Consider the following 20,065-nt stretch of genomic DNA (forward strand, 5'->3'; position numbering starts at 1 on the left):
CTTTGGCACATATGTCTATTATATGCTGGGTGAACCGGCAATTCCTCTCATAAGTCACACCCAGGTATTTAATCTTTTCGACCTCTGTTATTTGTTGGTTTCCAATTTGGATGGCCGGATGGTCTAAAATCCTCTTCCCTGTGAACATGATATATTTACATTTTTCTATTGCCAGCTGAAGTCCCCTCTCTTTCAACCAATTATCTATCGTCCGTAACGTGTTGTTAGCACTCTCTTGTACATCGACAGTTGTTTTACCCTTGATGAGTATCGCCAGGTCATCGGCATAGGCAATTACTTATACCCCATCCTGATAGTCTAGTCTTAATATCCCATCGAAGGCCAGTATCCAGAGTAAGGGTCCCAGTACAGACCCCTGTGGCACACCGCCATAAATATTGAAACGTAGGCACTCACTCTGCGTCTCCACCAAGCATTCTCTATTTGAGAGGTATTCCCCTATCTGCCTTCTTAAATAAGGACTGATACCTTTTTCCACTAATGCCCTATTTATTGATTCCCACTTAATAGAACCGAATGCATTTTTTACATCTAAAGCTATGAATAGGGGAATACGCCTCATTCTCCATGTGCCGCTCCTAGTATCCTTAGCCCAATCGATCACCTTTGTCGCCGCCTGTATCGTCGAACGACCCTTCATGAATCCAAACTGATTTCCACTAATGCCTATTCCTTCCTCAAGTTCCTTAAAGATTCGGCCAGTGAGCATCTTCTCCACTACCTTCACCATGGTATTTAAAATACTCAATGGTCTGTATAAAGGTTCTCCATTCTCATTTATGCCTTTTGGGATAAACACCACCTTAGATTCCTTCCAGATTCCTGGAAATGTCTTGTTTTCTAATCCATGGCTGGCAACATCAAGCATTTCATAAGGAATTCTCTTTATCAGCCCTTTAAGGAGTGCCGCTGGAATTCCGTCTGGACCCGGGCTCTTCCTATTACCCAGTTGTGCTACAGCCAAGTGCAGTTCAGAGAACGTGAAGCGTCTGGGTTCGCAATCTATAACGTTTCCTGCATTTTCTACTCTACCGGGGAATAGCTCATTAATTTGTTGTTCTACCTGCTCATTATTTAATACGGGCAGACGCCTTCCAAATCGATTATTTTGTATGCCTGTCCCCAGGGGTCTCCGTCTAACTCCTTGCAGAGTCTGTGCCATTGTTTTTTCTTAGACATACGAATAGCTTTGTTTAAGGCCCGTCTGGTCTCTTTATAAGCCAGAGATGCCTCCTCGTACTCCTGTCCGCCTCGCATTCTGAGTCTCTGCTTCCTTCTTCTGCGCGATTGTAGGAGCCCTCTCAGTGTTTCAATCTCCATATTCCACCAATACACTGAGTGTCTATTAGCTATTCTGTGAGCTACTCTGCCCATTTCTTGTCTTATAACATTAGTCAGGGCAACTGGTGTCAGATTCTCTATGTTGATAATCCTTTCGGCCGTTCTATCGATTATGATCTCGATCTGTTCCGTTGTAAAACTACTATAGGGCATTTTCTCTCTAGTCAGATAGTCTGAGCCTTTTATGGTAATCATAGTGGCATGATGGTCACTCGCCACATCATGTGGTAACACTCGCCAGTCCCAGTGTTCCCTATTCCATCTATCGTCTATGATTGTTAAGTCCAAGACTGACGAGTGACCTCTCGCCTCATATGTAGGGGTGCCATCATTTACACAATGACAGCTAACTGCCCCCATCATGTAAGGATCTCACCTCTGCGATTGGTGTATGCGCTCCCTGCTGCAATCGCTTTACTATTGAAATCACCTAGAATAATGACTTTCTTCCTAGCGTTATTTACTACTCCTTGTATTATGTCTAGTCTTCTAGTAAATTCATGTATGTCACAGTTTGGAGACACATAGGCACCAATCGCTAGTGTTGAATCCGACTCCACCGCCAACATGCCTCCAGATCTGGACGTCAATCTCCATGCTATCCTGCCACTTACATCCATAATTGCCACATCACCATTTGTATCCACCATCCAGCCTGATCTAGCAACAAGGTACTAGTTCGGCTCCGTGATTATCAGTAAATCAGCCCTCTACTCTATGACCAGTTCACTAACCAAATCATGAGACATGGTGCTTCTGTTTGGGTTAACCATCATCACCCTAAGCATTTAAATGTTTTGAGCACCCCCAGCCTCCAGTGCGGTGTTCTTGGCTCCCACAATCCAGGCAGCTACTATGCTCCCGGCATTCAGCAATCTTGTGGTCTCTGCCTCCACAATTGAAGCAGAGATCCATTCTGTCAGGGCCCTTGCACTCATGTTTACGATGTCCAGTATTCCAGCATCTGAAGCACTTTTCCTCTGATTCCCTAATATATGCCCGACAATTTACCCAGCCAATCCTCAACCTTTGTTCCACCAGCTTACAGGCAGCCCTATACGAGGTGATAACTGTAACATTTTGGGTCTCGGCGTACCCTTTTCTAATTGACGATATCTTGATGTCCTCATCAGTACCTATTCTTGCAGTAATTGCAGAAAAAATTTCTGTCTCAGTGGTGTCATATTCTACATCCCTGATGTGAACTATTGTGCGCCTTCCCGCTCTTGTACGCAGGTCAACATGCAGATCTGCCGCCTTATCTCGTAGGTTACTTGTAAACTCAGCAGCTTTCTGCGCTCCCTGAATTCTCACGTGGAGTTCTTCATTCCTGCCCTTACGTAAGGAGATGACCTCTCTTGCATCTTTGCTACTTACTGCAGACTTCATCGTTTTAAGTAAATCAGAATAGGATTTTCCAGCTGCTTTGATAACCACAGTACGACTGTCAACTGCCGGTGGTGTCGACTTTTTAATATGGGCTTGTCCAGACTTGCCTTGTATAGCTTTACCTTCAACTGGGATCGTAAGCACTTTAACCGCTACTTCCTCGTCTCTCCGCAAATAAGATATTAATTTCTTCATATAGTTTCCAATATTATTATTGGGGACGACAAAAACTAAATTACCAGCCTGAGGAATAATCTTCCTTAAAGCCCTCAATACAGCTCCCATTGTGCTCTTCTCAGTAGCATTACCATCATAGTAGATTTTGTATTTACATTTCTTAATGTCGTCACAGTCTCCAAGAATTGATTGTACATCTTTACGAATGTCGCCTACTTTGTATTTGGTACCAATACCTTCTTTTTCATTCCCTTGACTTGATTTACTTAAATCACTAACAGTACAAGAGTCCACCACCTCAGAAGGCAACTCGTTAATCAAACTAATTTTGTTCCGCAAAATATTTGGCCACCTTTTGGGCAGTAGATCTATTATTTGCTCATCTGTCAGCTCCTTAGTAAGAATTTGCTCCATCTCATCTTCCACAACTATAGGGTCCGTCTGAGTAGCCTGCGTAACAACTGATAAAGGGGACGAGACTTGCATCAAGGCATTAAGCCCATCATATATGCCTTTGAGCTCCTGCTCATGTGTACTTATGTATTTTGAGAGACCCGGTCCCATATGCTGTCTCAACGCCACCATAGTTAATCCCAATTAGTAAACCAGATTGCTAAGGCTCTCCGGCGGTCCTTCTTCTTCTTCTGAGGACCCATGTCGGGGTCTCTTTTTACATTTACCCTCCGTTTTCTTAGTAATGGTAACCTTTTGTGAGCTAAAAGCTCCCTGCGATGATCCCTCTAAGGAGAGCGATCCTCTTCGTCTCATATTAGCGCTGTTGGACTATGGGGACGATCCCGAGTCCAACGAGTACCCACTCGGGGATGGGAGCCCCAAAAGAAATTTGGGGGGAGTCGGGGGTGGTTGGTAAAATCTATCAACCCAAAAATAGGGTCCAAAATGTGGGGGGTGGTTGGGGGGTCAGTGGGTAGGAAACTTTTTGGGATGGATTAATAACTTGGGATGAGGGATGTAGGACGAGTGGCTCAGAAATTATTAAGGAACAAAGAATTCCCTAATAAAAACTAGTCTAAGGACTTAGAAAAATTTCACTCATATAACTACTAATACACGAAAAAATTTCAGACTGGTATTAGCCTGTCGAATAACTTAGAATAATTTGCTATTATAAGCTCTATTATAACCTCACAAAACTGTTAAAAAGTTATTGTACAATAAGTTTACTCACTTTTTATACACAGTAGTAGTCTTTTCGTTATTGATAAAAGTCACCAACACTTTAACTTACTATAATATCTAAGATTTAGCGAGTAAAAAACACAAAAATATTGATCTCACTAATGAGAACAAAAAACTATAAAAAACTTGATAAATCCGTAACCAAATAACTCAAAAAATGATAGTCCGTATTCCTTGTCCAATCCACTTATAGTTCCAGTCCACCAAATCAATGTAAAAACCAAAAAACCAATCGAAAACAACAAAAAACGCAGAGCTCTAGAAAGACACGTCTACACACCGTGCAGTCCACAACTCGACTACACATTTCTATACTTGTTAAAAAATAGAATTACTTGTTTGATTATATTTAAATCTTTCAATTTTAATTTTTAAAACCAAAATGTTCAACAAAATAAAACAATAGCCAAAACTATTAATATCAGCTCCCTCTTCAAGGGAGAGGTGTTAAGTTATTTTAGTGACTCTGATGTTTAATAAAACACATTTTAAGCATTAAAAATTTGAAATTGAAAAAATATTTTTTTCATATTGAGGTTCCCATATTCAAGGGGAACCATTCAGGTAAAATTAATTTTTAAGGAAATAATCCCTAAAAAATGATAAATTAAAAAATAAACTTTTTAAAACTGTTTAAAAAATACTGAATATCACCCTAATTCTAAGTACACAAAGTTGTGTAATTTTCTAGGAAGGTAGTGAAACTTTTGGTTATTAAAAAATTACGATCTTTATACTTTAAATGCAATGGGTAACTTATGAGAAGAATTTAAATTAAATTTAAAATTATTTTTTTTTTTTAAATTAGAAAAGTATTTTTTATTACCAAAGATCATTAGAGTGGGATGGGAAAGATTTTTATAATGGTTTGTAAAAAATATAGAAGCAAAAAACTCCCATTAATGCTTTTCGTGAAACAAGAAATCCAAAAAAAAAGATATAGTCATTTTTTGAGGAATGGGTGAATATTAAACAAAAGTTTTGGTAATTTGTGACCATGATAAAAAACTTCTACTTTTGTAAGAAAAGAGGTTTGCTAGTGCCCTAGTAAAGATTTTAAATCTTATTTTGGCCAAAATAACCCCACCCCTTTTTCCAATCTTTACAAAAATTTAATATATTCTTTCTTCCTGAAGGTAGTACCTGCCTACCAAGTTTGAAGAAATCAGTCAGCATGTTCATGAGCTATAAAACCAAATACAGACCAATATAAATAAGTACCAACGTCCATCTAACATAAATAGATTTTTTGGACTTGGGAGCATTGGAATAAAAGATTTTTTCCAAATTATTTACAACTTATTTAATCAAATGTTTTATTAAAAAAAAATTGTTGACTTCTTAAGACACAAAACAAAAATAAAAAGACCAATTTTCTTTTTTACTTTTTTTTTACCAATCTATACATTTATCATTACAGCTGTAGCTGCTAATGAAATAAAACTACTAATGAAATAAATGGGAAATAAAACTGTAGTCAAGAATGTTTTGTAAATAAATTAAATAAGGGTAAAATGAGTATCTAAAAGTCCAAAACAAGTTTAAAATTATTATCAAGAAAAAATAACCTTTTGTTCACCAGTTATTATATTTGTCTAAAAGTAAACAAGGCATGTATTATTTATATAATAATGTAGTAAAAATAAATAAATTAATAATAAAACTAAAACTGAAATAATTGTAGAATGTTAAAACATGAATGAATTTACAAGTAAAACAATAATAATAAAAATACCATGTTATTCAAATCTACTCAAATCCTAAATGAATTAAATAGAATTCTAATTAAACTACATAAGATAAAGGAACCAACTCTGAAAGATTAAACCTTTTTTATGATATTTGAACTGAAGCTTAACTTCAATTTTACAGTACTCCACTAACTCACTTTTTTCACTAATAGATGAGTATTAGTTTATCTTGGACATTTGTTTAAATCTGTTCAAGTAACAAACATAATATATGTACTTATTTTGAGTAACCGGTTCCCAATTGCTTTTGATTCTGTCTGTTAACATTATTTTCAAAACATTTAATGAACTCTATAATACCATCATCATCATAATCTTAATGATTAGAGGTTTTTATAATAGAATTGGGTTATCCAGTGATATTTTCCAGCTGTTCAATGTTATGTTTCTTAATCATTTCCCTTTTTAAATCCCTAACAAAAAATACTCAGTACTTAGAACAAACCAGAAAGGCTTAGGCTGACAAACAGTGAAGATATATCATTAGATTTAAGTCAAATACTGTTTACAAAAATCCCCACTGTTTAATTTTAAAAATTGTACAAACATGACAAAAGGTCTGTTTCAAACAATGAAAAAAAAAATTAAAAACCTTCATGGCTGACCTTCTACAAGAACTTATTAAGGATAATTTTATTCTAGAGTTAAGTTTACCATAATTTAACCATAATTGGCAATCATTGTAATTGCTGATAGTGAGCAGATGTATGAGTAACTCCGCATTAGTACTGGCAGATACTCAGCAATTATTTAAATATTTATATGCAAGTATTGCTAGTGGGACAAATGGTAGGCCTAACACTATTTTTATATAAATTTAAATGCAATAATGCATAAAAGTATGTTTAAAATTAAAATCATTATGGAAATGTGACTTTTAAAATATTTGGTTTTAATGTAATGGGACACTGCCTTATTTTGAACACAAAGTGCGCCAAAATTTAAAGTAATTTTTCCTGAAAGACAAACCAGCCGAACAGTTGTAATAGGTGTAACTAAATTTGGCAAATCATCAGAGTTCTTAGAGAGGTACATGAAAGCGTACTCTTTATAAATGAAAACATCAGCAAAGTGTCCATTACAAATGAGGAATTACTAGGAAATTACTGAACGCTGCATGTCACTTATTTATACTTGGGTGGCATCACACTGTAAGTTACAAAGAAATCCTGAAAATTCATTAAATTATAAGTTTTACAAGATTTTTAAATACAATAATATCTTATAAACTATTTACATCATTTCTTGCAAAAGTTTGGTACAAAATTCATTAATACAGTTTCTCATACCCAAAGAATTATTTTAAACAATGATTCTGAATTTTGTCCCCCCGCCGCCACCACCACTTTCGGATTAGGACAGGTAGCAACTTTCTTTTTTTTTACATTGTTCTCCACTTTAATAAGATACCAAAAAACTGCTAATATTTAAAATTTTCAGTACCCCACCCCCTGGGGCTTTATCTTTAAAAGCAGCTCAATCCACCTCTAATGTTAAAATGTTAAGAAATTACTTATAAAATACCCTGAAAGTTTTATATTACTACCTAATAAAGCTTCATGTTGAACAGGCAGTTGCAAACTTCTGCCTCATACTAAATATAAAAAACAAACTTCCTATACAAACAGCCCACATAAAGTAAAACATTTATGTCAAAGTGATTGCTATATAAATCCTAATAATAAACCTACATAAACATAAATTTATCCACCGAAAATAATAATACTTAAGATTATAATTTAAAAAACCCTGCAATACCTGGGTAATCCAAATTCATCTTCATCATTTCCTGGAATTCCATAATTACCAATTAACGGATACGTTAAAACCAAAATTTGTGCATAGTATGATGGGTCAGTTAATGATTCTGGATAACCGACTAAACCAGTCTGAAAAACTAGAAATACAAAGATAAATCAATAAAAATCACAGCAATAAATAAAACAATATGAAAACATAAAAATCATATATGTAATTATAAAAATACTATTACTTTGGCTGAAATTAAAAATGAATTAGACACACTATGGATTCACTGACAGTTGAGAAATTTAATTTAAAAATAAATAAAAACTGGCAAATCTTGCATACCAGAAATGAAAGAATTATTAAACAAAAAAAATATTGAGTTGTGCTGCAAATCAGTTACATATGAACAGGAAAACAAAAAATCTAATGTGGACACCACATAACTTCCTTGTATGCCTATTAAATTATATATACACATTTTTTTTTTAATGAAAAGTACATAAAATTTTATTTCATTAATATCTTCTGATTTTTTTTTGTTATTAAATAAGTATTTATTGTAAAAAAAAAAAATGTTACAACCAGAGGTTAATAATTATTATAAATCGATGTATTTAAATTTAAAAAAAAAAAAGGAAGATGAAGTCACATTCAACCCGATGTGCCTTCCCCTTGTAAGATCCAAACATTTCATTAATTACAATTTTATTTGGCTATAACTGGAACCAATGAAAATAAGCACCACTTATGATATATCCTTGAAAAGCTCTCAATGAGGGCTTATTACGGCAGTTAAAGAAAAAGTCCAAAATCCAAATATTTTGGATTTTGGGCTTTTTGGGCACTTTTAGTCGAGTCAATTGCAATCAAAGGGACAGGTGCACAACTAAATGTTACAACAGCCCTAAATCCAAAATTTCAACATTCTACAGCTAATAGTTTTGGAGTTATGTGGATACATACATACAAACATCACACCGAAACTAGTCAAAATGGATTCAGTGATGGTCAAAATGGATATTTCTGTTGAAATCAACAAACCAACATTTTTCACGATCACAATACTTCCTTTACTTTGTAAAAGAAATTAAAAAGACAAAGAACTTTTGAGAGCTTTTTAAAAGTAGTATGACAAAAACTTTCAGCTGGCTTTTAATTTGAAATGAAGATGTTTTACAATTAACTGGAGAATGAAATGTGAGACATTCACACTAAAACGCTAACTGAGGTAAGAATCAAAAATAAAATAACTAAATATATACAGAAAGTAACAAAGATAGTGAAGCTAAAGATTAACAATGCATAGAAAGGAAGGGAAAATGCATTAAATCAGAAAAGAGAATAAAAAAAATTGTTATTAAATTCCATTATCACTCTTAACTTCAAGGTCAGGTACAATAATAAAAACTGGTTCTCATTTAACAATGAGACACAATCTGAGCTGCATTGATAGATTGTCCATACAGTTCCTCAATGACGTTGTGATGATAAATCATTCTTATATCAGAATATGTATCTCTGGTCTATGTAATCTACAACAAAGACTTACAGGTTCAGAAACCTCATACAGATCTCTCACATTCCTTACTAAGAATGAACAGAACAATCTTAGAAAAGTTCATCAGTTTTCTGACAATACATGGCATGTTTAAGTCTCTCATGACAATTACGAAACTCTACATTGAAATCCAGTAAGCAGATTATACCAAAATGCTAATGTGACTGCTGGGCATTTTCCTAGCATGTGAACAGCTCCAACAAAAAACAAATTTTTTTTTTTTTTAACTTTTCTCCTGGTGTGGAATCTGAGCGTACAAATTATTTTGTTTTATTTTTAACAGCGAAGCTGGAATGAAGATTTAGTATAAATAGGGGGTAAACAATAACCTTTTTATAAAGAATGTTTGAATTAAGTTTCATTGTATAAACAGCATGTTTTTATAACCATATTTGAAAAAAGAAAACGTTACAACGTTACTAAAAAAATATAAATTACATTATGGAAAGAAAACATACTGTAAACACGATGTTTTTATAACAAAAATTGCAAAAACGTAAGTGTAAAATGAACAGAATTGAACGAAGCGGCGGAAATCGGAATGACGTAGCGTGGTGGGGGAACAGGATACAGAAAAAGAACATTCAAGACAGCTGTTTCTCTTGGCAATTGTTACAGAAATTAGGCCTGTAACTAACAATTTATAGTCTAATGACACTATTCCTCTATATTACAAAATAAATTTGTCTAGTTATGTTACACAGCAGCGGCTAATGGAAATACACGAAGTATGCTATTACGGCAACACGCCGTGGGACGGAATTTTCACTTTTAATAATACGGCAAAACACGTTTAAAAGTTAAATATGACAAATAATTTCGATTTAAAATTTTACAAGAAAATCATGATAAATTCCATTTTTTTGTTAATGCCTTTGAAATCTGTTATTATTATTTATTATTAATATTATAGCGCTGTTTAAAGTTCGTTATTGTACGCGTTATCAATGTAAAATGTAATAAAATTGTTCATGCAGAGCGTTTTATCTAATTTTATTGTAAACATAATATTTCGTAATTGCAATCTTTAGATATAGAAGGTATGAACGAAAAACGAGTTATCATGATCTCTTGTGAAATTTTATATCAAAATCATTTGTCAATGTCCCCCATCCTATTAAAAAAAATTAAGTTTGATCCAAGATTGCGAACAAAAATTACTTCTTTTTGCGAATACCTCTGATACGCATTATAAAGCTGATATTCAACGATTATATTATACAATATGAAACGGACAATACAATATCAAAATCATTTGTCAATGTCCACCTTCCTATATAAAAAACTAAGTTTGATCCAAGATGGCGAACAAAAATTAAAAATCTATCAAATAATACTAAGTGAAACCCCACTTCTTTCTGCCGAATAACTTTGATACTCGTCGATTATATTATACGATATGAAAGTGACAATTACTTAAGTAAAAGCATTTTAAACATGCGAACAATTAGATCTAGCTCTTAGTCATAATTACAAAACACTAACAGTTTACAAAAATGTATTATATTTGTTCGTGTATGTAGATGTAGGGGATTTCTTTTGAAGACATTTTAAATGTTTCTTCTATTGAGTTTAGATGGTATTTATGGTGCATTATTCTGTACAGTTAGTCCCTCGGTTCAAAAATGAAAGTAGGAAACAACTTCATTCCTAATTTTTGGGAATTAATACGCTGACTTTGCTAATGCTTAAAGTATGCAAGAATCATACAACTATATTTATGACAATTTAAATCGTTTTATGGGTTTATGAATAAATTATCCGAGAATATTAAGTACCACAATATATTTCAATATTTAAAAAAAGGAAAAGTTTTTTAAAATAAACATGTACCAGTTTATTCAAAAAAAAAATAGTGGATTGGTTGCTTCGGTCAGATAGTGATTGCAGAACGTTTTGTAAGCAAAGAATACTGTTAAAAGGAGATTTTATATATTTATGCATAAACTGCTACTCCTTAACTATTTAATAATTAAGTTATTATATTTTACTGCATTACTTTTTTTTTCACCGTTTAATTTTTCTTTCATATTTATAGATTAACAGATTAATTTTAAAAGGTTATATAGTATATATGTATATGTAACGTTTTATTATATAAACAAAGTAACGTTTTAACTTTGTTTCATTTTCTTACTTTGAGGTTCTATCAAATAACAAAGTATCAAATTACACAGACATAGCCTATGAAGACATTATTACTTTATGTAAACACAAGTAAAATATTATAAACAACAAACAAATGAAACCTTAATTACAATTTCATTTTTATACAAAAGATTACACTCCCCATGTAAGCATTTTTATTCCAATAAAGAAAATAAGCTTATATATTGTGTTCGATCTCCACGGAGTTGTAGTATCTGTCTTTAATATTGAGGTTCTAGGTTCTACTCCTGGTCAAATATAACATTTTTCACTCGCTACAAAATTGATTATCATTCATCAATAACTGTTCAACCTACTGCTGCCATATAAATAAATACATTATTCAAATTTGATATTTTTTTTTTAATTAACGTATTCATATGAACCAAAACATCTAAAACATAACATCTGGAAACATACTGTGATAGAATATCTTCAAATTATGCCAGAACAATTAAGAGAGTTATTTCAACTAGATAAAGCTAGCAGAAACCATTTTTCCAGATTATAATCTAGTTATAGTTAAGTAAGCATAAAATACTAGTTAATAATTCTCAAAATATACAAACACAATGTAATGTTGACATCACATATAAATACAGATGTATACAGTTCTCTGGGGGGTTTCATAATCTATACTATTCATGAAAATAATGGAAAAAGATCATAATAAACATGTCTTAATAAAAACATATAAATACAAAAACAATAAACATGTTCATAATAACATTTTCACATGATCATTTATATCAATATACTATTTTACATTGTTTACAAACAAAATAGCCAAGATTATCAAATCATATTGAGTATATAAACAGCCGTGTATGTTTTTATATACCAGGTGATACTGAAGTATGGAAACAGCTTTATACTGCATATCATAGAGGTATTTGTAAGCAGAAAGAAATGGGGTTCTACATAGTTAAAAATATCTTCATTATGGTGGATTTATAATTTTTGTTTGCTATCTTGGATTAAAATTAATTTTTTTAACACTTTAATGTGTTAGTTATGCAGGTAACTGTGACTCCACCCCCTATCTGGGTGGGTTTTTTAAAATAAAAGTACAAAAACGAGCATGTAGTTGAATTTACTTAAATAGTAAACATTCCACAATACTGATTAATACATTATTTAGCATGAAAAAGGAGGTATACAGTTAGTCCGATGCTACGTCATCTAATAAACTAGCGACTTCATTATCAATCACATAACCACTATTTTCTGCCATGTCTGAACCGTTTACCGTCTGAACCGTTTTAGTGATTGCAGAACGTTTTGTAAGCACAGAATACTGTTAAAAGGAGATTTTATATATTGATGCATAAACTGCTACTCCTTAACTATTTAATAATTAAGTTATTATATTTTACTGTATTACCTTTTTTTCACCGTTAATTTTTCTTTGTCATATTTATAGATAGTTTAACAGATTAATCTTAAAAGGTTATATTGTATATATGTATATGTTTAGATATACATCTCTTTTTTTGGGTGTGTTTTAAGAAACGTTTTAACTTTTGTTTCATTTTCTTAGTTTGAGGTTCTATCAAATAACACAGACTTAGCCTATGAAGACATTATTACTTTATGTAAACACAAGTAAAATATTATAAACAACAAATGAAACCTTAATTACAATTTCATTTTTATAAAAAAGATTACACTTTACATGTAAGCATTTCTATAATAGCAAAGAAAATAATCTTATATATTGTTTTCGATCTTCATGGAGTTCTGGTATCTCTGTCTTTAACATGAGGTTTCCAGGTTCTACTTCTGGTCAAATATAACATTTTTCACTCGCTACAAAATTCATTATCGTTCATCAGTAACTGTTCATGCTATTGCTGCCGTATACATAAATACATTAATCAATTTTGATAGTTTTTTTATTTCACGTATTCGTATGAACCAAAACATCTAAAACATAACATCTGGAAACATACGGTGATGTAATCTCTTCAAATTATGCCAGAACAATTAAGAGAGTTATTTCAACCAGATAAAGCTAGCAGAAACCAATTTCTCCAGATCGTAATCTAATTATAGTTAAGTAATCATAAAATACCAGTTTTTAATTCTCAAAATACACAAACACAATGTAAAGTTGACCTCCGATATAAATACAAATGTATCACAAAGTTCTCTGGGGACTTTTATAATCTATACTACTAGTGAAAATAATGGAAAAAGTTCATAATAAACATGTCTTAAAATGTTTTGTTTGCAAGTTACGTCTAGTGAAAGATTTCACTTGGGGTTTCGGCTACCCTGGTGAAATGAAGTCGTACTAAAATTTTTGGGAAGTTAATTAAGGGGCAGAATTACTGCCTTATGGATTTTGACCTAAAAAATAAAATAAAATAGGTCCCAGAATCTTATCTGAAAGAGTTTGAGAAATCTGGGGTGAAAACCAACAAACTGGGTTAAAAACCCATTTTTTGTGTTTAACGTACAATAACTTCATTAAATTGGTAATAAACATAAACAACTTTTAAACACAACTTGTAGGGAATTTAATCCTGAACAAAATAGTGCAAGATAACTCGAATAAAAGAAAATTTAGAAAAATTTGAATTTTATTAGGAACAGCAGACTTTTATATTTGTCAAAATACTTGTAAGATAACCATTTAAATAAATCAACTTTAGTTGGATGTTCTCCAACAATCTCCCGGTGTAGGACCAAGAACAGAACAAGGGTACAATAGAACAGTTTTAAAAAAGGTTAAATTACAATAATATATATATATATATATATATATATATATATATATATACAGAGCGTTTATACAAACTGTTTCAAGAATTAAGGGCAGGTCCCCAACATCAAAATAAAGAACCAAATTCACATCAACATAAATCTGGAAGCACTTGTTTACCTACCATTACCAGCTATCCACCACTGTGTATTTTTAACATAAAAATCTATTTCTCGGGAAAGATTAATCGTATCGAGCTGAAATTTTGTATGCTACTAGGTATCTATAGGTTTGTATAAAAATAATGAACCTGATCTCTCAACTCATTTCAAAATGATGGTCATGTAAACTTTTTAATTGATAATATCTTGCAACTGCTGGTTTATTTAAATATGTTATGTTATACCGAAAAATGTTAAGCGTTTTATGACAATGAAAAATACACCTTATTTATTCAAACAAATAACAAAGTTATGGTAAAAATACTTCATTAAGTGTCACTAGATTAAATAAACCAGTTTTCATTTCCTCCCGAATAAAGTTATTAAACTTCAAGATCTCAACTGGAATAATTTTATTAATGTTATCATGTAATAAATTATAATTTAATAATATTACGGTAAAATAAAATATTACTGAAATCATGAAAATATAATAATATTAATATTGAAAAATAATTTAAATTACATGTTTTTCATTTAATGAACAAATACTTATTAAAAAAACTGGTTTTTTTTTTCAATTATCATATCAGATAATAAAATAAACTACAACAGCTGTTAAAAATGCTGGCCCTCATTCCTGCATTTGGCTACATACATCCAGGCATTTTTTCATTGATTGCTGGAGTCTTGCAAAGATGCCACATATCTGACGAATCCTCTCAATCCTACTCAGAATTCCTGTGTGCAATTCTTCTATGGTATCCATGGGGTTATTGTATACAAGTGTCTTTAAATGATCCCATAAAAAAAGGTCAAAAGGTTTGAGATCGGAAGATTTTGCAGGACATGTTACTACTGAGCCGCAGGACATGTTACTACTGAGCCTCTTCAACAAAAGATCTGTTTGGATGTGCTTTTTTGGGTGATCTCGAACTTGTAATCTGCATTAGTTTAGTGGCAAATCTTCGAGCAAAAGTGAAAAATCGGCCATCAAGAAATGTAAATATCTTTACCATTGAGCGTTTTAGGTAAAAAAAAAAAAGAAAAGACAAATAAGTGGTCACCAGAATACCAGCCCATCCATACACTTAACAGAAAATCTGATATTGGTGACAGTTCTTTGAAATGCACATGAGGGTTTTTAATTGACCAAGAATGGCCAATCTTGTAAATTTGGCTTCATTGGTAAAGAAAATATCATTCAAAAAATTTTGTTTAGTACATTTTCAGATAAGCCATTGGCATAGTCAAACAAGGTGAGTATAATTTTGAGGTAGAACTGCTTGCCTCGCTGATAATTATAAGCACGGTGTTGCTACTGGTCATGCAAAACTTTCCAAACTGTTGCATAACATTGAAGTAGAAGCCCAGCTCTCTATTACTTTTCTGTGATGGTTAGATATTTCATCTATTACACCCTCCTCAAATTACGGAGTACATATTGAACATAGTCATCCTGATTTACCATATTTTTAAGGTTTTAAGCTTTCTGTGTCTCTGAGCCACCTATGAATGGATGAAAACATTGTGTAAGAGAGGGTAACAATCGAATGGGAAAATGTTTCTGATACCGCTGCCTCGCCTAAAGTGTGTTGCAAAGTGTGAGGCCTTAAATTAAATGCATATCAGCCATTTCTTAAGTTAGTAAAAATAAGATTGGTAAAAAAAAAATAATTAACTTGTACAGCACAGATCAATGTACAACTTCGTAAATAGCAAAGCGCAAACAGAGTATTATTTTATTTAGATTTACAACGACTTGTTAATTACAAGTGTTTTAATGCAAATTATTTTTCATTAATGTTTTTTTTCCACACCGGTCACTACAGGACCACATAGAACAGTTAACTTCTGGCTAATCTTTTAGCTCTCTAATACGCCTTCATTCTTTAACTATACTATATCCTACTTTCTTCCAACCACTTTAGCTTAATGCATTCTTTCTTCTGGATTCCTTTAAATTCTAAGATACCTTCCTAAGCACCCTTCTGTCTTTTAAATCCGTCATGTTTATGAATGCTATCTTTAGGTACACTTTAACTTGCTTGAACCATTTAACATTCATCTTGTCACCATTAAACTAGTTAAAAATTCTCTTTGTAAGCCTGTTTGAATCGAATTTTTTCAGATGTTTGTAGAATGCCGGTCTTTGCTTACATATTCCTTCTGTAATTCTATCTAACTCCCAGTAAAAAGTTCTTCATTATTCCTTAACTTCCAACCACCATTAGTTTTTCTGTGCCCTAGGATTTTCCTTAGTATCTGTCTTTCACCAACTTCCAGTTCATCTATTTGCCCTTTGTTTAGAGATACCCATTCTGCCGCAAATTACGCATACAGTAGTATGCAAATTAATTCGAACACATTTAATAAAGAGTAACTTTATTTAGAAAAAAATCATACTTACACAATTTTTGTTAATATCTAGTAATTAATATGTTCTCCTTTATTCTTAATCATCATCATGTACACAATCTGGCATCAATTCAACAAGTGTACTAAACATTCTTTTTATTTTTTCATCATGAAACTATACCAATATTATTCCTTTAACGAGCTCAATTTTTGTGTTATAATTCATTTTAGTTTTTTTTTTAATTTAGGTATAATTCATTTTAGTTTAGCAGTTTTTTGATTACTGCCAAAAAATGTTCAACTGGGTTTAAGTTCAGGAAGATGCTTGACCACACAAGCACTTTAATGTTTTGTTCTTCAAAAAAATTTTCCACTTTTCTGGCAGTGTGGCATGGCAACAAATCTTGTTGGAACACTCCGTTGCCTTGTGGGAATTCGTTTTGAAGTTCTATCACAATCCTTTCTTTCAGAATTTTTATATATCCATCACTTTTCAACACACCATCTATTGGAAGTAATGAACGAGGGCCTTCAAATGTGAAAAACTCCAATTTTCCTGGGCATGTTTAACTGATTGTTGGATATGAGCCAATGATGTATTTTAATCTCATGCTTTTCTAACGAATGGAACCCTTTGCCGCTAAATATAAAATTGATTCGTAGAAAAACATAACTTTTTTCAGTCTCTTCCTTGGTCCAGCTAGCATGTGCTCTGGCCTACAAGGGCCTTTTATTGCACATTGCTGATAAGCTCTAATTTTTACCTGGCTGATGAGCTTTCTGTCTAGCTACAAGAAGTTGGTTTTTATCAGTTGTGTAAATCTGTTCTACTGGCTGCTAATTGTTGATTTAAGCCCACAGCAGATAATTCTGGATCAAATTTACTTTTTCTCACTAATAACTGATCCTGAGTTGGAGTGGTTTTCTTTTACAACTACATTTGCCTTTGGTTTGAATAGAAAAGGAACCAGTTTCTTTAAACAGTTTTAAAATAACATTCACTGTCTCTAGTCCAATACCACACTCAGAAGCTATTTATTGTTGTGCCATACTGGTATGCTCAGAAAGAGAAACAATTTTTGAATGCTTTCTTGAAGTTATATACATTAATATATAATCAACACACAGAACAGAAAATACAAAAATATGATTTTTTAATAAAAAATGAAATTAATTTTTACAAAATACATAACATGAAAATTGCTAAATAACCAAAGAACAATAACCTCACATTTCAGAGACAATTTAAAGAATGGGTGTGATCAAGCAGTGCAGCCTCAACATAAAACACAAACAAAATAAAAATAAACAAAAGATTTCATGTGTTCGGATTAATTTGCATGCTATTCTATATAAATTGTACACCAACATTCAAACCACATTTTACTAGTAGTCAGCCTAAATATATCACTAGTCAGCTATATGCTGATTAATATGCTGGCTTCTAGTTCAGTTCGTCTCAGATCTGACTCCCTAAAAGGGTCTGGGACAATTTTTTTATGTTTTCATCCATCCCATTTCTTTATAAAATATATGCAAGTAACAAATGCCAACTAGTAGGAATAATCACACATATGTATACATGTATTTATTCAAAATCATCAGAGAGAGAAAAGAGATTGTAGATATTTGTTAAAAAAAAAAAAATTAATAAGCAGACCTACAATATCAAATACAACCACAAATGGCAAATAAACTCTACTGCATTCCTTAATTTATTACACGCTTACATTAAAATAATAGAGTATACTGTGTTTTGGAACATAATAATTATAATATACAATAATTAAATTTAAATAACACTAACTTAATACAAAATAATGCTCATAACAACCATCATAATTAAATTTTTCTTACATTTTCCACTTTCAAAATTCATTTTTATCTATTTCTGATGCACCTATAAATTTTTTTTTAAACTCGCTGATAAATTAGCCATGTTGTATCATGCATGAACTGGATATAATATTGTGGCACATTAAGTCTTGTTTTGTAGTCCTTTTATCCTATTAACTTTCTTTTTTTAAATTTCAAAACAAGAAAATCATCATAAATTCAAACTATAAGTTAATCTTATTAAGTTATTAAATTATAAGATTTACACAACCTCTGCAGAACTTACAGCTTGAGAAATTTTGAAACTGCAACTCTGGTATGAAAATGTCAATCTAACAAAACAAAGTCATAAAGTAAATAATCTGTATATACTCGTTTAGAACAAGAGTAAAATTTTTAAGAGTCAGTATTTTACAATATAAGCCTATCTCTATTTGGAAAGCTAATCACAAACTGATTTCTGGGTAGATGAGATAAACTTCATAACCTCATAATCCTTAGTCCCATAATACTTCAATAATTAGTATAATTATATTTTATTAAGTTTTAAAAGCTGGATCCATAAAAATGAACAAGAAAAGACTACATGCTACATTGCCATATCTAGTTCATACAAAATACAAAACGTCTAATTTATCAAAAAAAGACAATTTACCAAAATTATTAAATTTCAAAATATGTAATATTTTACAATTGCATTCATTTATAACAAATACAACATAAATAAACTAAACTTATGAACACGAACTTAAAAACACACAGTAAAAACCTTTCAAACGGAGTTGGGATATTTCTGGAAGCAATCGTCAAAACAACTTAAAAAAATCACCCAAAGAATTTGGCATAAATTATAATCAAAAAAAATATATATAGTAAAAAGTTGCCAGGCTCTCAGACACACTACATTAACAGAAAACTGTAACTCACCTACTTCACCGTCAACATCTACATGTGCTCCGAATCTCGTTCCAGTAAATATCGTACCATCTTCTAAAATCAAACTGCACACTTCTTTTACATTTGTAAGTTGCATAATGTCAAACAATAATTACATTAAATAAACAAATCTATTTCACAGATTAAAATGCTGACACCACGTGCAAACAACACGCCGCAGTAACCCCTGCTAACACACGCGTACAAAACTCTCCGGTTTTTATTTATAATCCCACAGCAACCTGTTGAATACATGGATATGTGATGCCATCTGTCAGAAAGGATTTCAAACATTTCTACAAAAACATCAATATCATGCGTAAACAAATCACAGCAGTACAAAAAAAGTAGAAGGATGCATTTAATCTGTACAAGTTTAAGTGGTAACTGATGCACGAAATTACTTAGTGTTAAATAATCTTGATAACCATAAAACAAAAAAATTTCCAATAAAGGTAACCGGTTTTTTTATTTTTGCGTTATTGAAATGAGAGCAAAATATATATTTTAAATATGCATTAATTATAATTGCCCAAAACAGGTATTGTAAAATGTATTAATTTCCTAATTAAATCTGCTTAATTTGCGCGTAAATCTAATAATGGTAAATAAAATGTTTACTGTTTTTATAAAATATATTGCATAATATTATAACTGTAAATTTATTATTTGGGGTTCAGTATTTTCCCTACATAAACTGGAGTTTTAAAAAATCATATCGTGAAATTTTTCT

At 31.8% G+C, this 20,065-nt stretch overlaps 1 protein-coding gene across 1 annotated transcript in view; it reads right to left on the reverse strand.

Annotated features, from left to right (window-relative positions):
* r (carbamoyl-phosphate synthetase 2, aspartate transcarbamylase, and dihydroorotase rudimentary) overlaps positions 1-19,626 on the reverse strand; it is a 153,790-nt gene extending 134,164 nt beyond the window's left edge. The window contains exons 1-2 of the mRNA XM_075364808.1: positions 19,324-19,626; positions 7,638-7,776 (exon numbers count right to left, since the gene is read on the reverse strand). Of these exons, the coding sequence (XP_075220923.1) occupies positions 7,638-7,776; positions 19,324-19,429 (245 nt within the window). The 5' untranslated portion in view covers positions 19,430-19,626. The remainder of the gene's footprint in view (positions 1-7,637; positions 7,777-19,323) is intronic.
* Positions 19,627-20,065: the final 439 nt, after the last annotated feature.

Source organism: Lycorma delicatula, chromosome 4 (assembly GCF_047948215.1).
Source record: "Lycorma delicatula isolate Av1 chromosome 4, ASM4794821v1, whole genome shotgun sequence".
NCBI classification, from domain to species: Eukaryota; Metazoa; Arthropoda; class Insecta; order Hemiptera; family Fulgoridae; genus Lycorma; species Lycorma delicatula.